The following is a 22,761-nucleotide window of genomic DNA, read 5'->3' as shown; positions in this document are numbered from 1 at the left end:
ACGAATGAGAAGCGAGTGGACTTTTATCGGCAATGAATCGGGTGGATGATTTTCAATTGGATGCGGTTGATCTTGAACTCGGCTCTAAACTTGTGTTGGACTAATTCCATGCTCATTCGGAAGATGTCTTTGATTTCGTCGCTATAATATCAAATTGTAGACATCTATTCCCTTTAGGTTTTTGATAACTCTAGGATTGAGTTTGTAAAAGGGCAAGTCAATGAGGTTGTTCATGCTCTTAAAAGGAATATGATGTTGTTCATGCTTTAGCAGACACATCTCTTGCTAGTGTCCACACTTTTGCTGATTGTATCGACCATATTAATGAAATGAGCTAAGTTTACCCTCTAAGAAAAATTACTATCAAATTGATTTTCTAAGATCAAATTCCCAAACATTTTAGTCATCTATCTAAATAACAATGAAGAATTATAGTCATGAAATAAATTTGATGGGAATAAATACTAAAATCTTGAAACTTTGAAATTTGAAGAACAAAATTGACAAAATTAATGGACTAATTATGCAACGAACACTTTGAAACATTAAAATGAATCCTTACTCAAGAATTGAAGTCCTTTTTAATTAATTAGGCATAATTTCTTCTCTTGGATTGAAGGTAGATAATACTTCATGTGATTAATTCCATTCAATTATTGGATGGCATTAGTACTTTATAGGAGTTGCACATTTTTCATAAATATAGTTTTTCATACATAACTCCCAAAATTGAAATGGGCTAATCCATCCTTTCATACATACGAATAGACTTAGTATCACTGATCTCCAAAACCAATATCATTCCTTCCGCCCATTGGAAACGACGCAAGTCCTACACAGAGACATGTGTAAAATCAACAATAGTTTTTTTTTTTTTTTTTTTAAAGAGTAAAATCAACAATAGTGTCATCCTTGTTAATAATAATTTATTTTATATAATTTATTAAAAAAAAAATCTAAAATAAACGTTTAAAACCCACAAATGAAAGGTTCAAAAAGAGGGAGAGAGAAATGAAGGTATCGTGATGAGATCTACAAATGCGGGGTTCATCAAAACATAGTGTCATTGTTGTTAATTATAATTTATTAAAAAAAATCTAAAATAATCATTTAAAACCCACGATTGAAAGGTTTAAAAAGAGAGAGAAAAGAAGGTACCATGATGAGATCTACAAATGCGAGGTTCGTCAAAACGAGAGAAAGAGAGACGTTTGAAGGCATAACCAATATCAATGACAATTACACTAGATTTTGGATCAGTAACAATGATATCTTTAACAGGTAGCCACAAGAAAAGCTCTTCACGAGACATACCCTCCAAAACCTTAAGTTGTCCGAAACTGAGGTTGGCTTTTACAACAGTGTCAAAGAACACAGTGGTTTCATATTGAGCCAAACAAGGACGATCCAAGTGTACCTCTAAACGTCCCATTTGATCCAATTTAAATGATTTCACACTCTGAGGAAAGAGACCAGTTGGAAGGCCATGGCTTCGAAGAATCTCTCCAAGAGAAGATTCTTTAGCTATTCCTATGAGAGGAAAAATGAAAACAAGGACGAGAAGGAAAATGGGAACAAGAGACGAAGGTGTCAAAGACATGGTCTTAGGGTGAAAAGTACAAGGAGACACTTAGAGGGTGTTTTTTTTTTTTTTTTTGACTTAAAGAGTGACTTTACTTTGAGGCTTTGTTTTATTTAAGGTTTTGAGTTTGGAAAGTGACGTGACACTATGATGTCACGAAAATATAAAGTGGGTGCGAGATAGACACTTCGTGGAGTTTTGCGAGTTTGAATTGGCAGTGAATTGGCCATGGGAGCAGAATGTCAATAATGCCCTTGTATTTGGGAAATAATAACATGTATAGAACTTAAATATGATGTTCAAATTTGAAAAAGGAATACCCTTAAAAAAAATGAAAAATGAGTAAAATTCAAGTTTGGTAATGTTTAAAACAAAAAAAATTCAAAAATGAAACATAAATATTTCTTTGCCATCAGAAGAAGTAGACATCAAATTTCGTATTCCTAATATATTATATATGTTTTCAGTTTTAATATTAACTATTTCTCTCTTCCTAGAATTCGAACACACTAAATTTGGATGCATTTTATACGTGGTCGAAATTGTGTCCAATTGTTGTCTAAAAAATTAATCTACTTTGGCAGGTGATAATGTGACATGTAAAAATTTTACTCCTCACTAATAAATAAAAAGTCCATTCAAAAAAAATATTATTTAATATAAGTTTTTACGAAATTTTTAAATATGTTAATTATTATTCTTTCAAAAAAATGTTTATTATTATTGTTTTTCTAAACATATATAATTAATACTTTTAAGTATCGTATAATGTATAAAAAAAGTGTCATTAAAAAATTATAGTTGAATACATTCATAAAAAGGTTGAAATCAACCCTAAAAAGAAAAAAAGTTTGAAATAAAAAAAAACATTCATAAAATGGTATTTTTTTTTTTTTAAACGACTGTCCATAAAATGAATAAATTAAATACTTTACTATTTTGTTTTTGACCAAACATTACTATTTTTTTAACAGAATCAAGAGTGAGAAGACATCAAGGAGCCGTTGAACGTCCCAACTAGGTCGGCACCTTTAGGGAACTCCAATCATCTGCCGTTCACCCATATATTATATATAGAGAAAAAAAAAGGAAAAATATGTACAAGAGGGGGGTGCAAACCAAACCCTCGATAGAAAGCGCGAAAATTACATAACACGAAAAATTAGGTAACCTTGACCGGCCCCCAAAGAAATCTCTCCAAACAAACTCGAGCATAATGTCCGACCATATCGTGTCTGTAACCATGTGACCGTGACTAGCTAACTTAGAGATCATTGGTTCAACAATAAATATGAGAATAAGCTTATGAGTAATACGAGAATTCGAATTACCCATACCTCGAATATTCCAAAATAAAATACTCATTAAGATGAGTTTGGTAACGGACCCTTGGAGCGGGTTTGATAACATTTTTGCTTCTTCTGGTTGCGCTTGGAAACAACAGCAGTAAACCCCTCCTCATCAACATCATTATAAACTATTAGGGCTTGTTGAATGACCTCCAAGTCTTAGGTAATGATAGGACAACGATGCGGAATAACAGTAGCAAAAGGGTGCGACATAATGGCAAAAGAGTTACCTGCAGCCGCAGCTACCAAGGCCCCTGAATCCACTTACGCATTCCCCTCCCCAAGTTGTTGAACGTTGACCGTAAGGGGGACAAGAACATGTTGGAGCTGCAGCACCGGGTCTAAAACTGAGGTACACTCTACAACATTGGAACGAATAACATCATCGGTAACATTCTCAAGAGCCAAATGATAGGTAAAGGCAGACTTGTCACTATGCGCATGTCTGCTTGAATCAAGGGGCAGCGTTTCTAGACAGGTTTTTGATTATGCAACATATGTGTCAACAGGGGCAACAACTGTGGGGGAGACGTGATGTTCAGGTGGCTGATCAGTCATCGCAACCGGTGCCGTAATTTTAGAAGCCGATTTTGCAAAAGCTAAAGAAGACCCAATGCCTTGGGGATTGTCACGTGGTTGTCATAATTTGGTTTGCGGTTTCTGCTGCCTGATGATCTTCTTTCCTTTGTCTTGTACCTTTTTAGTATTGTCGTTGTCTTTGATCAAAGCTTCAAACGACACAATTTTGATGTGCTGTCAATTCACAGCGTCTCTTTCACACCTCTATATAAATGAGTGAAGACTTAGAGATTTGCAAGACTCAACAACAATTTGAAAAGTGCCTAAACTCTGTCAAAATTGTTCTGCATCAAAAGTTCACTTAGAATTTCTTAACAATTTTCATATCTTAGAAATTCTAGAGTCTGTATCTGATTTGTATTGTGAACACCACTGATTGTATATCAAGTGTTCAACCTCAAACATTTTTCTTTGTAATCAGATATTACATTTTAGTGAACTCTCCTTGGAAGTGCAAGGGGGACAAGACTGACTTCCGGTTTGTGGAAGGAACCTGTATAATTGCTTTGTGTCTCTCTCTCTCTCTCTCTGATTTATCCGTTGCTACTTAGTTCTGGAAATCACTTTAGAAGCAGAACTCTATTTGTTTCTGGTCAGTATTTTCAACTTAGGAGAAAACGAAGAAAAAGATAACACAATTCAACCCCCCCTCCCTCCCTCCCTCCCCCCCTCTTGTGTTTTTTCTCACCTTCATAACACACTCCAAGATCCCAAGTCAACTACTAATATTTAAAACACATAGTCAACTACTAATATTTAAAACACATACTCCCTCCGATTCTAAATATAAGCAAAATTGACTTTTTGAGTTCATTCATTTAATGATGTATGTGGTCTATATTATGAACCACATACATCATTAAATGAATGGATCTAAAAAATGAGTTTTGCTCATATTTAAAAACGGATGGAGTATTAATTAAGCTGAAAAAGAGACTTTACTATTTGATTCAAATGCTCTTGCTTGGCGAATTAAATGCTTTTAATAGAGAAAAAACAAAATTGCTAAAAAAATTATAGTAAAAAATGAAAAACAGAATTTTCAGTGTACTCACCAATAGCACCAAAATGGTTGTGTGCTACAATGCCAACTTGGAGCGGGTACACCACATGACAACTTAGGCTCAGATCACATCACTGTACGAATAATTTGGAAACAAAATCAGAAGGAGATGGCATCAAATATCTGGTCCTTTTCTCCGTTCTAACGACTTCTGTACAAAATCCTTACAAATCTACATTTATTTTTGTGTATAATTCATTTGCCAACTCAAATAAGCTTAAAATAATTTATCTCAAACAAACCCTTATTATAGTTAATATCTTAGGGCATGTTTAAACTCAGTATTTTTTTTTGAAACAATTCAATGTATTTCATTAACTATAATCTGTCAAATACATGACGGTACATCATCATAAATGTAGGAGCTAGCTTGAGATGGGGTTACCCTTATTAATTCCTCGTGACCCCATTAGCTTGCCTCCTACTAATGTAGGATCATATCACTCGACATGAGAGTTTTGGAAATTGTCCTGAAACAATTTTGGCAGACTGATGACTTGTCCAGATGAAGATTCACAACTTGCAAGAATATTTTTCATTATTTGAGCTTCTCTTTCTTCCGCCTTGACAAATAGAAAACAATCATATGCAAACAACAAGTGAAAAATAACATATGCATCATTGCAAATTCTTATGCCATGGAGATCCCCTAACAAGGGATTGCCTTGCCGCAGTCCCCGACAAGGTATAATCGGACCTAGCACATCCTTATTCACAATAACAAAATAATCAACAGTTTCCACACACATAAGAATCCAACAAACCCATTGATATGCAAATCTAATTTTTAACATGACATCCTTCAAGTACAACCAATCTTTACGGTCATAGGCCTTGCTTATATCCAGCTTAAGTTGCAACATTTTTGTCCCTACTACGCCTGCTAACTTTCATATGGTTAACCACTTCAATTGCAATCATCGCGTTATCAAGAATAGAACACCCCGATACAAACAACGATTGGTCACCAAAAATGCATTTATGAAGAATATGCTTTAGACGATTGGCTAAAACTTTTCCAAGCAACTTATAGAGAACATTACACAATGCAAATGGCCGTCAATCCTTCACCGACTTATGCTCACCCCCTTTAGGAATCAATGAAATATTCGTCGAATTAAGTGAAGGTGGAAATTGATTGTTGTTAAGCCACATACAACATTCACACAAAAATGTCAGGATTACAAATAGACCAACAATATTGAAAAAAAATTCAGGATTAAATTTATCCATGTCGGGACATTTATCCTTAAATTCTTGAGGTTGGAAAGGAGCATTTAAAACATTATTCTCCTCCTCTGTAATCACAGTCGCAATAGGATCAATAACCATCGCACGAACACTATTATTATTTTGTAAAAATAAATTTTTCAAAATAGTCTCTTATGACCTGACACATGCCCTGCTCATCAGAAATCTTATCACCGACATTAATGAAGGAGTTTCACTATTATAATTTAGTGGTAAGTTTCACTAAGTAAAAAAGTTATTTTAAAAAAATTAGTTACAAGTTAATAATGAGTTTTATAATATATGTTTTCATTTTATTTTTTTTGGAAGGAATAATGTGACCTCTTATTGCATTTTATAACCGAACAAAGATTTTGTAAATCCCATGGTCAAATTAGTTATGAAGACTCAAACATGCAACAAACAATGGTCCCAAAAAGGAATATAGTTCTCTCTCACACACAAGAAACACATGGATTAACTTGGAAGTTGGAACCATAGAAACAACCCTCTCAATACACATGATGCCTTTGTGAGAAGCATTTATTTATATATTAGCTTGTAACATCCAAAACTTAGTTTATACTTTCTCTCCCAAATTTAAATTTTATTCAATACTTGTTTCTTCATTCCTAACACACAAAATGGAACAAGTAAATAACAATAGACTATGTGTGTCTATGGAAGAGTTAGGTTTCAATGCTGAAAATGGTAGCAATAGGGGAAACTGGAGAAAGAACAAGCACCGTGATAATGATGGTGTCCCAAAAGTGTTCACATCCAAGAACCTTGAGACAGAAAGAAAGAGAAGGGAGAAACTCACTAGCAGACTTTTGGTGCTTAGGTCTTTAGTACCAATCATCACAAATGTAAGCACTTAAATTCCCTAAACTATATATCATTATCTCTTCAAATTATTCCATGAACTATATGAATATGATAACCAGTCCTAATGAATTTGAAATCTATCAATTTAGTCTATAAAATATACGAATTATATAAATATAATTAGTAGTCTTAATGTATATGAAATATGTCAATTTTGTTCTTAAAATATATGAAAATCCATCAATTAAGTCTCCAACATCTTGATAACAATTTTACTAAATTGACGGATTTTATATACTTTAGGGACTAGTTATTATATTTATATAGTTTATGAACTAAATTAAAGATAGGTTGATATTTCAGAGATTAAATTGATGGTTTATTCAATGAATATACATTCAATATGTACTTTGCTTAGTTTTTAGTTAGTACATTATGGTAACTGACTATGAATCTTAATTTTGATTTTAGATGAACAAAGCAAGCATTATTGAGGATGCTATCACTTATACCATGAAGTTGCAACATGAAGTTGAGAGTCTCACACTAGAGCTTGATGGAATGGAACCAAGAAGAGAGAAAAGAGCTGAGCCAAAACAAAGAGAGTTTTCTTCTGTTGATGAGATGAATAAAATGGGGTTGCAGGTTTTATATAAATTCATTTATTTATTTGATTAACTAAATGAGTTTCATGATTTATAAGTCCTTTTAGTAATGCTGGGGCTGTTACTTTCTATAGGAAGAGGTGCAGGTAGCAAAAGTTGATGGGAATAAGCTATGGATTAAGTTGCTCATTGAGAAGAAAAGAGGAAGGTTCAACAAATTAATACAAGACTTGAATGATTTGAACATTGAAATGGTAGATCTCAGTGTTACAACTATGGCAGGAGCATATCTCATTACAGCCTCCTTACAGGTGACATTATAAATTTAAGATAAGAAATTAACATCATAAACTCATGTTAATACATGTTAATATATTATTTGCTTTAATTTGAAATTTTGAACAAATGCTAGACTTTTATGTTGATTCTATATTTGTTATTTTTCAGGACATGAGTGGTGAACCACTTGAACTTTATCGAATTCCAACTATTATCAAGTATTAGGGCAAATGGAAAAGCTATTTCTTATGCATCAAGTCATCAAATTAAAATAAGGTTTAGATTATTTTATTGCTCAATTAACTTGTATTGACTCTATCAACTTATTTATGATTTGAGAACTTAAGAATTACAATCTTGCAACTGTAATTTCATTCGGGTAGGCGAATAAACGTGTTAGATGACTATGACTAATTGCTTGTTACTAATTTATCAAATATTCAATTCTTCTTGAATTTGTGAGGAAGCAAAGATCATTGGAGGTTATAAATTCTTCTAAATTTGGTTGAACTTTTAAAATGTTCATTCATAAAAATTATTAAGCAAGGGTTTGGACCTTTTGGTTACACCTTAATCCCCTCCCTCATTTAAAAATATAATTTTAAAAACTTCTTCAACCATAAATTTAGATGATCCTTGCTACATTCAAGATATATTAAGTAAATATATACTTCATATATTTTTTTATTTTTTATTATTGTGTTATTTCATATTAAATAACTACATAACTATATCTTGTCAAAGTAAAAAAAAAAAAAAACTATATGGCGCTGCTAATGTGGGATATGGTTTGCAATATTACTTCAATTTGAAAGAGGCAGCACTATCTTTATAACAGATTGTATTGATTTTGTTGCATAACTTAAAATTAGAAAATAAAGATATCAACACAATATCGGTAAAATCATATACTCCATTTAAGTTTCATATAATTGTTGTATAGATAATGCCAAGAGCTATTGAAATAAAATGAGGCAGGAACAGGTAGCTTTAAAACCCATAAGTAAAACTACAAACAATATATATATATATATATATATATATATATATATATATATATATATATATATATAATGAATGTCCTTATACCTTTCTTCTTTCCAAATGAGTTTTTATTTGACTATAGAATCTATAGATGAATGATCCAATTGAAATATGGGAGAAGCTTTTGAAATGAGATAGCCAATTGTGGTGTGGTGTGTCTTAGGAGGGAAATCAATTGTGCTAAACAGGGTCTTTACACCATTGTAAGTCGGTCCATGTTAACTATTGTTAAATGAGTTTGAATTTCATTTTGAAAAGTTAATTGATACTTAAGAACTACCTCAATATTCAATCTTTTTCATATAGCGTGAGTGCTTGGTCCAATCCCGACATTTGCTCCTTAACCCTGCTTGAATATCATATCAAATGGATTTGAACCTCACTTTTAAATACAAACTAACTTATTCCTTCAAAAAAAAAAAAAATACTATCTAACTTATAAAATGAAGACATCTAATCGCATATATACATTTAACGTCGCAGAACATTAACAATGTAAAACTCCAATATAACTTCAATAAGCATCATTATGTTATTGTGTTTAGGGATGTAAATGGATATCTACGGATGCGGATAGTGTGATATTTGTATCCGCTCCGTTGGACAAATATGAAATCAATGTTCTATCCATATCCGCATGGTTATCCATTTAGCGGGTAATCCATGGATTTTAAATACCTGCGGGTTTATACAGATACCCATGAATAACATTTATAAAACAAATCGTTAATATTTTTTAGCTGAAATTTAAAAACCAAAGTTCATCACATGCATTTTCTTTTCTTTTTAGCAAAACATGATATTCATACATTACAATAAAGATTATTGACTCAATAAAAACATAAATAAGTTCCTTACATTTAATAAAAATAAAGTTATTTGATTTGACAAAAGTATAAACAAAGCTCATCATATTCAACAAAAACAAAGCTTAATGTTTCAACAATCCCGGCCACTTTCACTATCTTTTAAAGGAGTGTAATACAAACTTGAATAGCCGTGTAATAACTAATAACAACTCACAAGCAATATCGAGGTTTTTAGCTTAAAAATTTGAAAGGTATTAAGGTTATTTATGTAATTTATTCAGTTTAATAGCGAGTAAGGATATTTGCGGGTGCGGATATCATTAAATCCGCATCCGTATCTATTAATTAGCGGATAGTTAAAATATCCGTTTATTTTATCCATGGATATCCGTTAAGGTATCCGCTCCGTGTCCGTGGCGGATTTTATCCGCGGGTGCGGATTTTTTTGTCATCCTTAATTGTGTTTGACATCTATTTTCATTATACATAACGATCTAAAATATGATTAATTTTTCTTAATCAGGCGTGGTAGGTGGTAACATGTTATAGTAGGTGGGGAGAATATTTCTTAATGTTTAATTACTTATCGAGAGAGGAAAACAAAAAGGTATAGTAACATGTTTTTGGACTATGGCATCAATTTGATAACGACTGAGAAGTCAACAAATCTAACCTCGACTAGAGTTTTTTGAGTTTCAATTATACAAGTAGTCTTTCATTATTATTATTTTTTTTGTTTCAGAGTGGACTTTCATTATTATAACTCATAAGCCAGCCATGACAGAAGGAAGTTATGGCATGGTCTGGGGTTGAATAGAGCAAAATTATATCACTTTCAAATACTTTTGTTCATTGAAAAAATTACTTAAAAAAAGCACTTTGAAAGCTCAGCTACAACCCATGCATTGACCGATTGGAAAATAGTGTTATCATCAACTTTATTTAAATTGGTTGTTGAAATGTGTCTCAAAATTGATATTGAAGTTTGGAACAATCGTGGCACGTTTGCAGGGCAACGTGACACGATTGAATGGTTCAGTTTTTGGGTTGCCATTGAAAAAATCGTGGCACGATGCAGGAGGAACGTGGCACGAAGCAGACGAATAAGGTATAGTATTGTACTATCACCTGCTCCATCGTGGCATGATGAGTTCGAAACGTGGCACGATGTTGCGTATTCCTGAACATTATTTAAGGCTTCATTCTTCATTTTTGAGTAGAGCTTCAAGAGAGAAAAACTTGGGAAATCATAGGAGGTAACTTTAGGATTGAGGGTCTTTGATTAAGGTTTTCTTGAGAGGTTCTCTTGAGTTGGGAAACATTGTAAACACCTTGGGTGAGTGAAATTCATTGAGTGTCTTGTTCATTGGTGAGATTGGGAAAATGGATAGAAATTAGGGCTGTTCATTGTGAGCTTGTTGAAGCTAATTTCTTGTAACCCATTTGTATCTCTTTGTAAGAACTCTTTGACAGTGGATTGGAGAGATCAATCTCTCCCCCAGATTAGGTCAAGTTGGACCGAACTGGGTCAACAATCTTTGGTGTTTGTTTCTCTTCTCTCTTTATCTTTTGCTTGTGGTTTTGAGTTTTTCGCTTTGATTACCAAATTAGATCTAGGTGTTGTTATTATTGTTGTTGCTTGTGTTTACTTTGATATTGGTTATTACTTTCCTTTACTCCACACATCATAGTTTGTATTAGTGTGATTTTGAGTCCGAATTCACAACATTGGTGATAACACAATGAATCAGTTTATGACATGTTGATAAGCTGTTTTCAGTTTATTTCTATAAATTCTTCAAAATATCTTAAAAAAAGAACTTACGACTTATATATGAAAACAGTTAAACTTTATTTTATATTTGGTTATTAAAATTAATCAACTGATCTATTTAAACAAAGTCATTTTGGCAAAGTGTTATGGTAATCTTACTTTTGGATGCTGGTATCTTTTGGTTGTGAACATGATATCTGCTTGGAAGTATATTGTCTAGTTTACATGTTCAAAGGACAACTTGATTTGATAGCAACTTCCAATAGAAAACGAACGAGACAGTTTATCAATAAAAACAGAAAATTAAAAGTTCTAATGATGGTATTTTTTTATAAGCTAAATAAATAATTAATATAAATAAAGACACTCAAGAACAAGATGTGTGAAATGTCCCAAGACCATGATACAAAAAAGTATCAGATAAATAACTAAACACATTTACTATAACATCACTTCCAAAACGTGGATCAAAGCAGCACCAATTGCTTCTTGTGCCTACTGTGATCTCAATGAAAACAGCAACAATTAGCAAATTCTTGTTATTAACAACACTGTATTTGAAGATACACAGTACAATTGTATTGAACATAAACATTAATAATAATATTTTTTCCTCTCTTTTTCAATTAACATCTTATTCTGTTGGACATTATAGAAACTTGAAACTGAATGTGATGCACAACACAACACTCTTTACGTATAGAGGATAAAAATCACTGAGATCCTTTGAGCTTCTTTGCAATGCCAGCAAAGTACTTCCCCTGATGGAAAGCCTGAGCCAATTCCAACTCAGTAGGCTGTCTCGTGCCGTCTCCGGCGAAGGTTCCCGAACCATACGGGGAACCACCCTTTATGTTCTCCATCTCAAACATACCAGCACCAAATGTGTAACCAATGGGCACAAAAATCATTCCATGGTGAGCAAGCTGAGTGATGGATGTCAACCTGCAGAATTTTGAAATCAGAAAAGCAATCAGGGCCTATTTGGATTAACTTATTTGAATTTATATATTGGTATAAGCAATTGTGAGACTGATTGAGAGAGCTTAAAAAAATAGCTTATGAAAGTAACCTATAACTTGTATATAAACAGTTTAAATTTGTTTTATCTTTTCGTAAAGAAATGATTTTATACACGAACACTTATATGATAAGTGGTTATGCTATAAGCGCTTATTTAAGTTGGTTATCCAAATATTTAAGCTTGTTTGCTTGAGCTTTTATTAAAGAAAATTGCCCTTTTCTTTAATTAAGAAACGGGCCTTCGAAACAAAACTGAGTGAGATTCGGGAACTCACGGTGTAGTCTCTTGTCCTCCTCCCTGAGAACCAGTGCTGTAAAAGATTCCTGCAGGCTTTCCTGCAAGTGCCTGAGTACGCCATAGGCCACCAGTTGCATCCAAGAATGCTTTAAACTGAGCAGCCATCATTCCAAATCTTGTCGGGAAGCCAAGCAACAAACCATCAGCCTCAGGTAGCGCATCAGGTGTAATAATTGGCACATCACTCTTTGGAGGTCCTCCCATCTTCCCAACGACCTCCGCAGGCAGAGTTTCAGGTACCTATACGTATCAGATGATAATTTTGTAAATGCAGGATAAAAATTTCCCAATGCTTTTCGAATTACAAGATCTGATAGATTGGATTGCGGAGGAGGGTATAACTTGGTTAAACCATCTTAAAGATATCTAATGGTTATTTTGAACATTTTAATTTGGTGACTTAAAGCCAAACATGTAAAGATTGATTGAAAAAACTGAGAACAAGTTCCCTAAAGAGAAAATGAGGTATGTAACCCAGAAAGACTTATTACTACCAACCTGCCATAGCTTTGCTTCTACTCCTTCCACGGAAGCCGCCCCTTTTAAAATCTCTTCAGCTAGCTTCTCAACATGTCCGTACATGGAATAGTAACTAAAAGCAACATAAATTCATTTATCAGATTCATGTAACATCACTAGGATAGACAATAAGCAAATAAGTATAGCTTTCATAAGTTTTAAGGTACTATACTACCAAGCAACATAAATTATTTTATCAGTACTAAATTATTTTAATAACATTAAAGATCACAGCCAATAAAACCCGGATAAAGTGTGATTGACTTATTTAGAAAATATTACTATACCTACCACTTATGCATCAACAGAGGAATATGGTGTGGCACTATGATACAATCAAAAGCAATTTAGTACTACCAGACAAAGCATGATGGCATTTGACAGCACAACTTCTAAAGTAAGAAAGCAATTAATTAAGCATCCATATTTTACATTTTCATAAGAAATAATTGAGATGGTTGGGGCCAAAGAAACATATATTCAAATACAAAAAGCCTTATCACAATTGCAAGCAAATGAAGAGTCATCACCAATGATGGATGATAGGACCACACTCCATCAAAAGTATGCACTCTTGTCTACATGGTTATTTCCTTTACAACCTTCTACTGAAAAGGTGGGTCTAGTCTAGCATAATCACACTCCCTTCTTGAATAAAAAGGAAATAAGAGATTTAGGACTGTTTTCAACTTATTTATATCATGGCTTATGAAAACAGCTTATAGCTTATATGAAAACAGTGTGGCTTGATCTTATCTTTTGTTATCGAAATAACTTATAGCTTATATAAATAATCATATGATAAGTGTTTATGCTATAAGCGTCTAATTAAGCTGTTTATCCGAATAGGGTCGTAAGAAATGATCAGTCAAAGAATCTGAAAACAGATCTGTCTCAAAAATCTTCTTAGGAATAACTGTAATAATGGATTGCACAAAACACATTAACTTATTATCCTCATGCTCAAACAATAACTTATTATCCTCATACTCAAACAATTTTTTTAAAGTTTTGTGATTCGCTAATATGGTTTCATTGGATTCTACATAGTTCCGACAGACATAAGTAAAATTATCAATACAAATATCAATTAATCACAAACAGAACAATCCCACCAAAAAAATAGTTTTTTTTTTTGTTTGCAAATTCAAAGGTGAAAAACAGCATGAAATTCTGAAAGCTGTTTTTTTTAATGAACACAAAGACTTAGATAGATTGAATTCAAATACCCAAAAGCGGAATTGGTGATTAAGATTACAATCATGCAGAGTTGACTTTATGAAAATGATGAAAATGACCTCAAAGACTCAATTCACATCCATGTATATACCAAATTGATAAACTGAGATTGAAAGCATATGAGTAAACCGAAAATTCAGAGAGTGGTAAATGAATGAAATTTAGAATAAAAAAGTTGAAAATTTAGATTGCTTTTGAATCAAGAATTGTCTAACAAGCAATTGAAATTTGAAAGAAAGAAATAGGAAGAATGGCTTACACAATGTAAACTTTAGTGGTAGCCATTGATCTAAGTGGATGTGTAATGCTTTCTCTCTCGCAAAAGAAGAAATCAAGTGGCGTTGGTTGATGAGAACGTTGACAGGGTACCTATGCTTTATATACTGCATGTGTCGTGCAAATAAATTTTTCGGATTTTATTTTTTAATTTATTTTATTATTTTATATATTTAAATTAATTAGTACTATTTTTAGTTGCTATTTTCTTGCGTTAAATGATGTAGTGAATGAATATGTGATCTTAGATCCAAACTTATATCATTGGTATTTCGATGATCAGTGATCACATTGGTGATTGGAGGATTAATCATTTAATTTAATAGCAGATTCAAAAGATCTAAACTGCGACGATATCTTGAAGCTTTGTTGAGATGAAAAGATCTTAATTATGTTGGGTTATAAAAAAAAAAACTATGTTTCTATTGACAATGGTGGCTAAAACATTATACATTTTTATTTTTTTTAGTAAAAATATACATTTATCAACAATAATACAACCTAGAGTAATGTTGAAACCGAAAAAAAATTGAAGTAATGCTGAATATGTTCGTTACAACTTACAATCTTAAACAATGAAAAAAATTGTGAGAAAAAATTGTCAGCCTGCAAGGTTTGATTGGTTGGTGCAAGCTTCCAAGGAGTGGTGAATCATGCACTAAATTAGTGGGACAATTCCTAAATATTGAATTGAATATTAAGTGAATAATGGTAAGAATCTATTTGGGTTGGCCTGATGTTATTGGCGAGGATCTGGAAGTGTGATCTTTTTCAAGGTCTTAAGTTCGATTATTTCCGTACCAATTTAGATGGTTAATTTAACTCCTTAAAAAAAAATGAATGTTAAAAAAACACTCTCTAAAACACACACATCTTAATACACCATTTTCTATTCGTTAAAATTTACATGACTCTCAACAAATTATATGGATCACATCTAAATTTGATGGGACCGATGGCTTTTCCTTTTAATATAAAAAGTTTAGACAAGAAAATAATGTCCCGGTGCATATGACTGGGAAAAAAAAAAATTCCGAATGCAAATAGTATTTAAATTCATCTCGCTTAAAATAATAGATGAAATTCAAATCTGCAAAATTTTAATTTATTCCACTCAACCACTCCTTCAATATTCGCAAGTCGATGGTCATTGATGACTCATGAGTCAACAATTTGTACCAATGACATAAGAACTTAAGAAGGTAATGCAAAAATGAAAGCTAAGGACCAAATTTAGAATTAAGTTATCATTTTATACGGAACTACTCCATTTTGCATTAGATCCACCATTTGATTTTGATATATACATATGAAAATTGTTGCCTTTTTTTTTTTTTTTTTTATATATAACAGTTAGATATTTCCCTATTTACATATGAAAATTGTTGCATCATTTTCCATTTGAAAGTAATGTCAATTCAAAAGTAGGCTTAAAGTAGTGATTTGGTAACTTTTGTTGTAGGTGGCCATTTCTAGTTGTTCTACCCATTATTTGGCTATGTAATTTGACTTGCTACCTTACACCAATCTATAAAGGTTGAGGGCATAAACCAGTCCTAACTTTATTTGATCAACTCGGTATTGTATATACTTCACTTTTTGGGTCCAATTTTCATGCTTTTGGTTGTCATGGACACTATTTTATTGTAACGTCCCGAGAGAAAAATAAAAACAACTTTTTTAATTGCGTAAAACTTTTTAAATATGAACTTAGTTTAAATTCTTTTAGATAATGTTTCCAAATTTTTTATCAAGCTTTACAAATCAAGCAGTGAAATTTACAAGACACTTTAATAAAAACTTTACATAATCAAGAATTTTTTAATGACAAATTTGAAGGAAAATCTTAAATCTAGAGGTCGAGTGTGATCTAGTCTCATTAACGTCTTAAAATTACCGATACCTGAAAAATAAAAATTAATGTGGGATGAGATATTAGTTATCTCAGTGAGCTTCCAAAAAATAGGATAAAAAATACTCTTGTCTTTGAACAAGAGTTTCAATTAAAACATAATCATAACTAAGAACTTAATCACAACAATTAATAAAACTCAAGATAACTTATATTTTGATAACTTAATTAATTAAGTTACTGAACGTTGAAAAACCTTTGAGAACCTAACATATTCTTAACTTTATGGTAAGGTGGAGATAGATTAACTCCGATAAACAGTGCTCCGTTTACCCCTTCTTACACATCCCGTCATAGATGGAGAATCCATCTAATTAGGGTGAATCCTAATATTACTTAAATACCTCAAATACATTAGATAAATAATACATACTATGTATAATAACGTTCATACTCAAAATATACCTTTAAACTTCAAATAAAATGTAATATAAGCAATTCCATAATCACCGGCTAATTATTCTCACTCAATAAATTGTTATATATTGAGTGAGGTTTGGTGTGGTGAGTTTTGGACTTGATGGACTTATTACTAAGTACACCTCTCTTATAGTTAAACCCTTTCTCTAAATTCTAATTTCACTCCAAAGACCCCAAACCACCAAGTATAGATACATGTTTCATTCTAAGTTTTAGTCAAAATTAATTACGAAGAGTAAATAACGGAATGTTACATTTATCGTCAAACAAATCAAACCCGATATCACTTTTATATGCGAGTAATACTTGTTTGTGGACAAACCCAAATAAAAATATAGGAACACACACAAAATTGAATTATTTTAAAAAGAATAAAATTAAAAAAAAATCAATTGATGTGACTAAATTATTTTTGTCTAATTTTATTCATTTCGTGTAAATATATCTAAATAATATTGATTTGAGATTGTGTCTATAAAAGACTTTCACCATACTAATTATATCTTAAGATCATTGTATAAGGTGCATTGTACATTCATTGAATCAACTTCCTCATACTCAATTCCAAAAACAAATTTCCTATCATTTTTGTGGACCCTGCCATGCTTCTTAACACATTCTGACTCAAATATAAGACGTAGCTATAGAATAGTAATTTCCCCCATTAGAAACTGAAATGCTAAATTTAGTAACCTAAACAATACTCAGAGACCAAATTTACTTCACTGAAAGTTGCACATGAAATATTTTTTTTTAAGCATGTCCAATGAGCCCTTAAGAGATCCTTATTTAAGAAGACCACTCAATGTTAAAACACTTCATTCGAGGAAGAAAAGAAAAAGTCTCTATTAAATAACACACAATTATATAAGGATTCTCTTTCCTAAATAAATAAGGAGTTACAAATTTAAAAGAAGTAATAAAATATGTATAAGTTGGTCTCACTTTCAAAACAACTTTAAAAAGAAGTACTCCATATTTTATAAGTAATTTATAATTTAATAAATAATTATAAATAATTTAATAAATATTTTATGAAGTAATTTATAATTTAATAAATAATTATAAGTTAATTAGACTTATTTAAGCACTTTTCATTCGAGTTTCCGTTAGTGTGTTGCCATAGAGCCATTGAATCCTTAATAGAAACTTTTATTAAAAAATTAAAAATAAATAAAATGTACATGTGAGGTCTATTAAAAGAGTCTCTATTAATGGACTACCATCCTCGATGCTTATATACAGTGCTTTGAGTCTTGAGAATGCTTTAATTGTTGTCTCCCCAAATATATCATCACAAAACTTATCGACTATAACAGTTATGTTATGCCTCAACTTCATATCTGATGAACTAAAGAAGTGATAACTACCTCTCTAAGAGTGTGTTTGGATGGAGGAATGTTTTGAGGGAATGTAATATTTTGAGGAAATTCAACTACTTTAAGGTGAATTCTATACTTTGAGGTGAATTCAAACAATAGAATTCACCTTAAAGTAGTTGAATTCCCTCAAAACATTAGATTCCCTCAAAACATTCCCCCATCCAAACACACTCTAATACTTTTTTCCTCTCTTTTTTCAGTTAACATCTTATTCTGTTGGACATTATAGAAACTTGAAACTGAATGTGATGCACAACACAACACTCTTTATGCATAGAGGATAAAAATCACTGAGATCCTTTGAGCTTCTTTGCAATGCCAGCAAAATGCTTCCCTTGATGGAAAGCTTGAGCCAATTCCAACTCGGTAGGCTGTCTCGAGCCGTCTCCAGCGTAGGTTCCCGAACCATACGGGGAACCACCCTTCACACTCTCCATCTGAAACATACCAGCACCAAATGTGTAACCAATGGGCACAAAAATCATTCCATGGTGAGCAAGCTGAGTGACGGAAGTCAACCTGCAGAGTTTTGAAATCAGAAAAGCAATAAGGGCCTATTTGAATTTATATATTTTTTAGAAACAAAACTGAGAGTGAGATTCGGTAACTCACGGTGTAGTCTCCTGTCCTCCTCCTTGAGAAGCAGTGCTGTAAAAGATTCCTGCAAGTGCCTGAGTACGCCATAGGCCACCAGTTGCATCCAAGAATGCTTTAAACTGAGCAGCCATCATTCCAAATCTTGCTTAATTGCCTGGTCAGTTAACTTTGCTATTTTCTTGCGTCAAATGTCACTTGCTATTTACCAAGTTACTTCTAATTTCTAGCTACTACAGTTTTGCTATTACAGTCCTAATGTCACGTTGAAAACACACCACAGAAAAATAGAACTCAGCAACATAGTTTTGTTTCTTGGTTTTTCTAATAAAAAAAGTCATACAACACAAACCAAGTATAAGCTTCTTTGATCAAAAGTCATTTATGAGATCTTACTAATTAATGTGTGGTGTTACTAAAAAGAGACCGTTATATTCTCAAAACGAGTATTAACTATGAGACCAACTGCATTGAGTAACCTATGTATAGTGGCGAAATAAGCATCTGTTCGTCTCAGTCAATAATCTATAAATTTTCTTATACTCTATTTAATATCATTCATTGTTGATTTATTTGTGTTAACATTTATTGTTGATTTATTACTTAATAATAATTTTATGTCTAATTTTTCTAACATAAATGTCTTTATTTGACTTTGATGTTTTCTTCACTATTACACTTACGATAATTGTTTGGTCGAAACATAACTAAAATTATATAAAAAAATTGTTTTTTAACTCCAATTCGTACAAATGATTTGTTGATTTTATTATTATTATTTGAACTAGGAAAATGTTAACTAGTGCCTCCGGAGCACTAGTTATTTAGTAATGATTAATCTCAACGTTTTAACATATTGCAAATGATTTTTATTCGAGTTGGTGTCAACCTAATTAAGATTATCACAAATATAATGATGCCTCTTCATGACAATTTTGTTTTAAAAAAATAAAATCAAACTCATTTTTATGAAAGTGATGTAGTGAATATGTGATATTAGATCCAAACTTATATGATTTGATATTCCGATGATCATTTAAAGTATTTTTCTTTTTTCAAATTCTCCCTAAAATGAACCCGTATGTGGCTCTTTCAGAAAAATAAAATATGAACCCGTATGTGGCTTGTACCCACAAAAAACTTGTGTGATTAGATATTTCAATGATAACGTAAAAAAATTTACATGGTCAATGTTTATATGTCTATTAAATTATATTTTTATTATAAAAAAAAAACTATGTTTCCATTAAAAAAAATCAGATACTCCTATGTTGGTGATTGAAGGATTAGTCATTTAGTCTTATAGCATATTCAAAAGATCTAAACTCGTAAAGATATCTTAAAGTTTTGTTGAGAGAAAAAGATCTTAATTATGGTGGATTATAAAAATAAAAATAAAATGTTTCTATTTACAATAGTGGCTAAAACATTACAATTTTTTTAGAGGAAAAAATATACATTTATCAGAACCTAAAGTAATGTTGAAACCGAAAAGAAAATTGAAGTAATGTTGAATATGTTTGTTACAACCTACAATCCTAGACCATTAAAAAATGAGCAAATGGTCCCTTTAGTCATTGATTCTGCATCTCGCTATTACAAAGGTCCCTGATTTAGGATTAAATGCAAAGAAGCCTCTGACTCTTCACTTTTGCTATCACTTTGGCATTTGACGTTAAATAATTTTGTTAAAAGATGATGTGTTCATCCACTCCAATGAGTTCCTTTAATGAAGCACATCATAAAGTTTCTCTCCTTTAATTTGTACTACCTCAGTCTCTATTATAAAAGGAAAATAACTTTTTAAATTCATTTAATAAATGATATATTATTCCAGTCTCTATTACAAAAAGAATATTTATTTTTTAGATTTATTCAATAATTTTTTCTTATGACAGAGGCTGGGGTGGTAATAAAGATCGGAGGGAGAATCTAGATCCTAATATAAACTAGATACATCATTTAAAAATGAAATTGGATAGTATCTCAAGTTCGTCCATACTTATGCAAGAAGGCAACTTTTGTGCTCATAGCGCAAGGAGTTTTGACAGTTTGCCCCCTCCAATCTCCGTTACTCTTCTTGCTTGGGAGCTAGCATAGAGTAAGTAACTAGTGTTAAAGAATGTAGTTTTGTTACGTATTCTTTATTTTTCCTTTTCATCAACGCTAATGAAATTACTTAAAGCCAACCTTTCCAAATGCACAACCACGATAAAACTAACATCTTTCATAAATTGAAAACGAGTTGTTAAAGTCAAATGGTACGCAATTTTCACAAAATAGTAACGACAGAGTTTTTCTCAAAAAGTGAGATCAATTAAATTAATTAATCATACTATATATTAAGTCTTGAGAATACTATATCATTATCTATTTCTTAAGGTCTCTCATTTAGTCTACTCTCGCTACCAATTCCTCTCTTATCTTAGTCTTCTCTAAATAATTCCAAATCATCTAAATGGAAAGAAGTTGTTCCAGGCTCTATTTTCCAAAAAAATAAAAAAGATATCTAATAAACCAATTTAAGACGGATAACGTATAACATGTAGCGTATAACTTATAATTGATAAACTAACGGATTATATTTGCTATGTTTGGTAAAGTTAATGGTCGAACTAACTTATAAATATGAAATGACATCAAAAAGTATGTTCATTTTATATTTAATTTTTTTTCAAGAAAACATGTAATAGTAGCCATGAAAGAAAGGTATACCGACTGGACTCCGCATTTTTTATTAAGTACCACGATGTTCTTCAATCTTGCAAATGTTGAAAAGAAAGACAAAGCATGGGGAACAACACAAAAGTCGTAAAAATTTGTCAAAACATGTGATAGTAGCCAGGAAAGAAAGGTATACCGATTGCGGTAAAAACCAACCGCATTAATTTGTGGAAATAAGATCCCACCAAGGTAAAATCCTAGACATCCACCGTTAATCGCAGAAATAAATCTAAGGCTAGTAGATCTAAAACTAATAAGAGCTCTACTAATAATATGAATCAAAAGATTCCACAAATACATGTATATCTCTTTATGAAACATGTTAAAGATTCCATAAATAATAAATATTTATTGAAAAAAATAATTTTAAAAATTTTGAGAAATAAATTAACATATTTTTTATATTTAGTATACTATCACAAGTCTTTAGATTTAGCATTTCCCAAACTTAATAACATCTATTCTATGTAGCACAACCACTTCCCATTAAAGCAATGTTGTGTCCGACAAGTTAGACTTGGACCGTATGTTATCCTTGTTAACATTTGCAATTGCAATATAGCAAGCTCACAAACCACTGAAGCCTGTGTTAATGTACTTCAATGGCCAAAAAGAATACTTAACCTTTGTTACAACTTACAATGCTGAAGTCATGCAAGAAACATTTATCAACAATTGTTCCCTTGCTCCAAGACAACATATTTATAAGAAAACTCTCCGTGCTACACGCCAACCACCTATCCAAATATTTAAATATATGCATAAAGCAATATTGATCACATGATGCAGGGTCATGTACCTAATTTGTCCAACATATATCTGATAAAGAGATAAGAAAATGCACAAAAAATGATTCGAACCTAAAACTTCCGTCCCATCCTAAATCAAGTACCAGTGCCCCATATTGAAAGAGCAACAAAGAATGCCTAATGGCATATGCTTGTCTTAAAAACATTCAGCATTACATTATTAAATAGTCAAACAGCAGTCAAGACAAAACCAGTTCAAAAGAAAGTGACAATGATAGTCGTATAAAATTGAAGTGGAATGACAACTAGTGTCAGCACCCAATCTAAACATGAATCTCATTGAATTTGAGGGTAAGAAAAGAAAGTTATCCTGCAACCTTCCATGCTCAGATCCAAGGAACCATGTTGTTTATTCTAGAAATAAACCAGTATTATGCTGACATTTTCAGCTTATTTTGCTTGAAGTTAACTTGAAAGATTCTT

The 22,761-nt window shown here is 31.8% G+C and overlaps 4 protein-coding genes across 4 annotated transcripts; 1 reads left to right on the top strand and 3 right to left on the bottom strand.

Moving 5' to 3' along the window:
• Positions 1 to 562: 562 nt before the first annotated feature.
• LOC25493241 (uncharacterized) lies at positions 563 to 1,723 on the bottom strand. The gene is made up of 2 exons (XM_013601684.3): positions 1,159 to 1,723; positions 563 to 832 (listed from the first exon to the last, which is right to left on the bottom strand). Exons 1-2 carry the CDS (start codon positions 1,598 to 1,600, stop codon positions 777 to 779), a joined length of 498 nt encoding a protein of 165 aa, XP_013457138.2. The 5' UTR covers positions 1,601 to 1,723; the 3' UTR covers positions 563 to 776.
• Positions 1,724 to 6,230: 4,507 nt separating this feature from the next.
• LOC25493240 (transcription factor DYT1) lies at positions 6,231 to 7,970 on the top strand. Its single transcript, XM_013601683.3, has 4 exons — positions 6,231 to 6,672; positions 7,103 to 7,276; positions 7,371 to 7,547; positions 7,684 to 7,970. Exons 1-4 carry the CDS (start codon positions 6,448 to 6,450, stop codon positions 7,738 to 7,740), a joined length of 633 nt encoding a protein of 210 aa, XP_013457137.1. The 5' UTR covers positions 6,231 to 6,447; the 3' UTR covers positions 7,741 to 7,970.
• Positions 7,971 to 11,523: 3,553 nt separating this feature from the next.
• LOC25493239 (NAD(P)H dehydrogenase (quinone) FQR1) lies at positions 11,524 to 14,634 on the bottom strand. The gene is made up of 4 exons (XM_013601682.3): positions 14,481 to 14,634; positions 12,962 to 13,055; positions 12,441 to 12,703; positions 11,524 to 12,087 (listed from the first exon to the last, which is right to left on the bottom strand). The coding sequence occupies exons 1-4, from the start codon at positions 14,504 to 14,506 to the stop codon at positions 11,856 to 11,858; spliced, it is 615 nt and encodes a 204-aa protein (XP_013457136.1). The 5' UTR covers positions 14,507 to 14,634; the 3' UTR covers positions 11,524 to 11,855.
• Positions 14,635 to 18,498: 3,864 nt separating this feature from the next.
• LOC25493238 (probable NAD(P)H dehydrogenase (quinone) FQR1-like 1) lies at positions 18,499 to 18,939 on the bottom strand. The gene is made up of 2 exons (XM_013601680.2): positions 18,824 to 18,939; positions 18,499 to 18,730 (listed from the first exon to the last, which is right to left on the bottom strand). The coding sequence occupies exons 1-2, from the start codon at positions 18,937 to 18,939 to the stop codon at positions 18,499 to 18,501; spliced, it is 348 nt and encodes a 115-aa protein (XP_013457134.2).
• Positions 18,940 to 22,761: the final 3,822 nt, after the last annotated feature.

Source organism: Medicago truncatula, chromosome 4 (genome assembly GCF_003473485.1).
Source record: "Medicago truncatula cultivar Jemalong A17 chromosome 4, MtrunA17r5.0-ANR, whole genome shotgun sequence".
Lineage (NCBI taxonomy): Eukaryota > Viridiplantae > Streptophyta > Magnoliopsida > Fabales > Fabaceae > Medicago > Medicago truncatula.
Note: the sequence above shows the minus strand (reverse complement) of the source record. Positions and strands in the feature narration are given on the sequence as shown.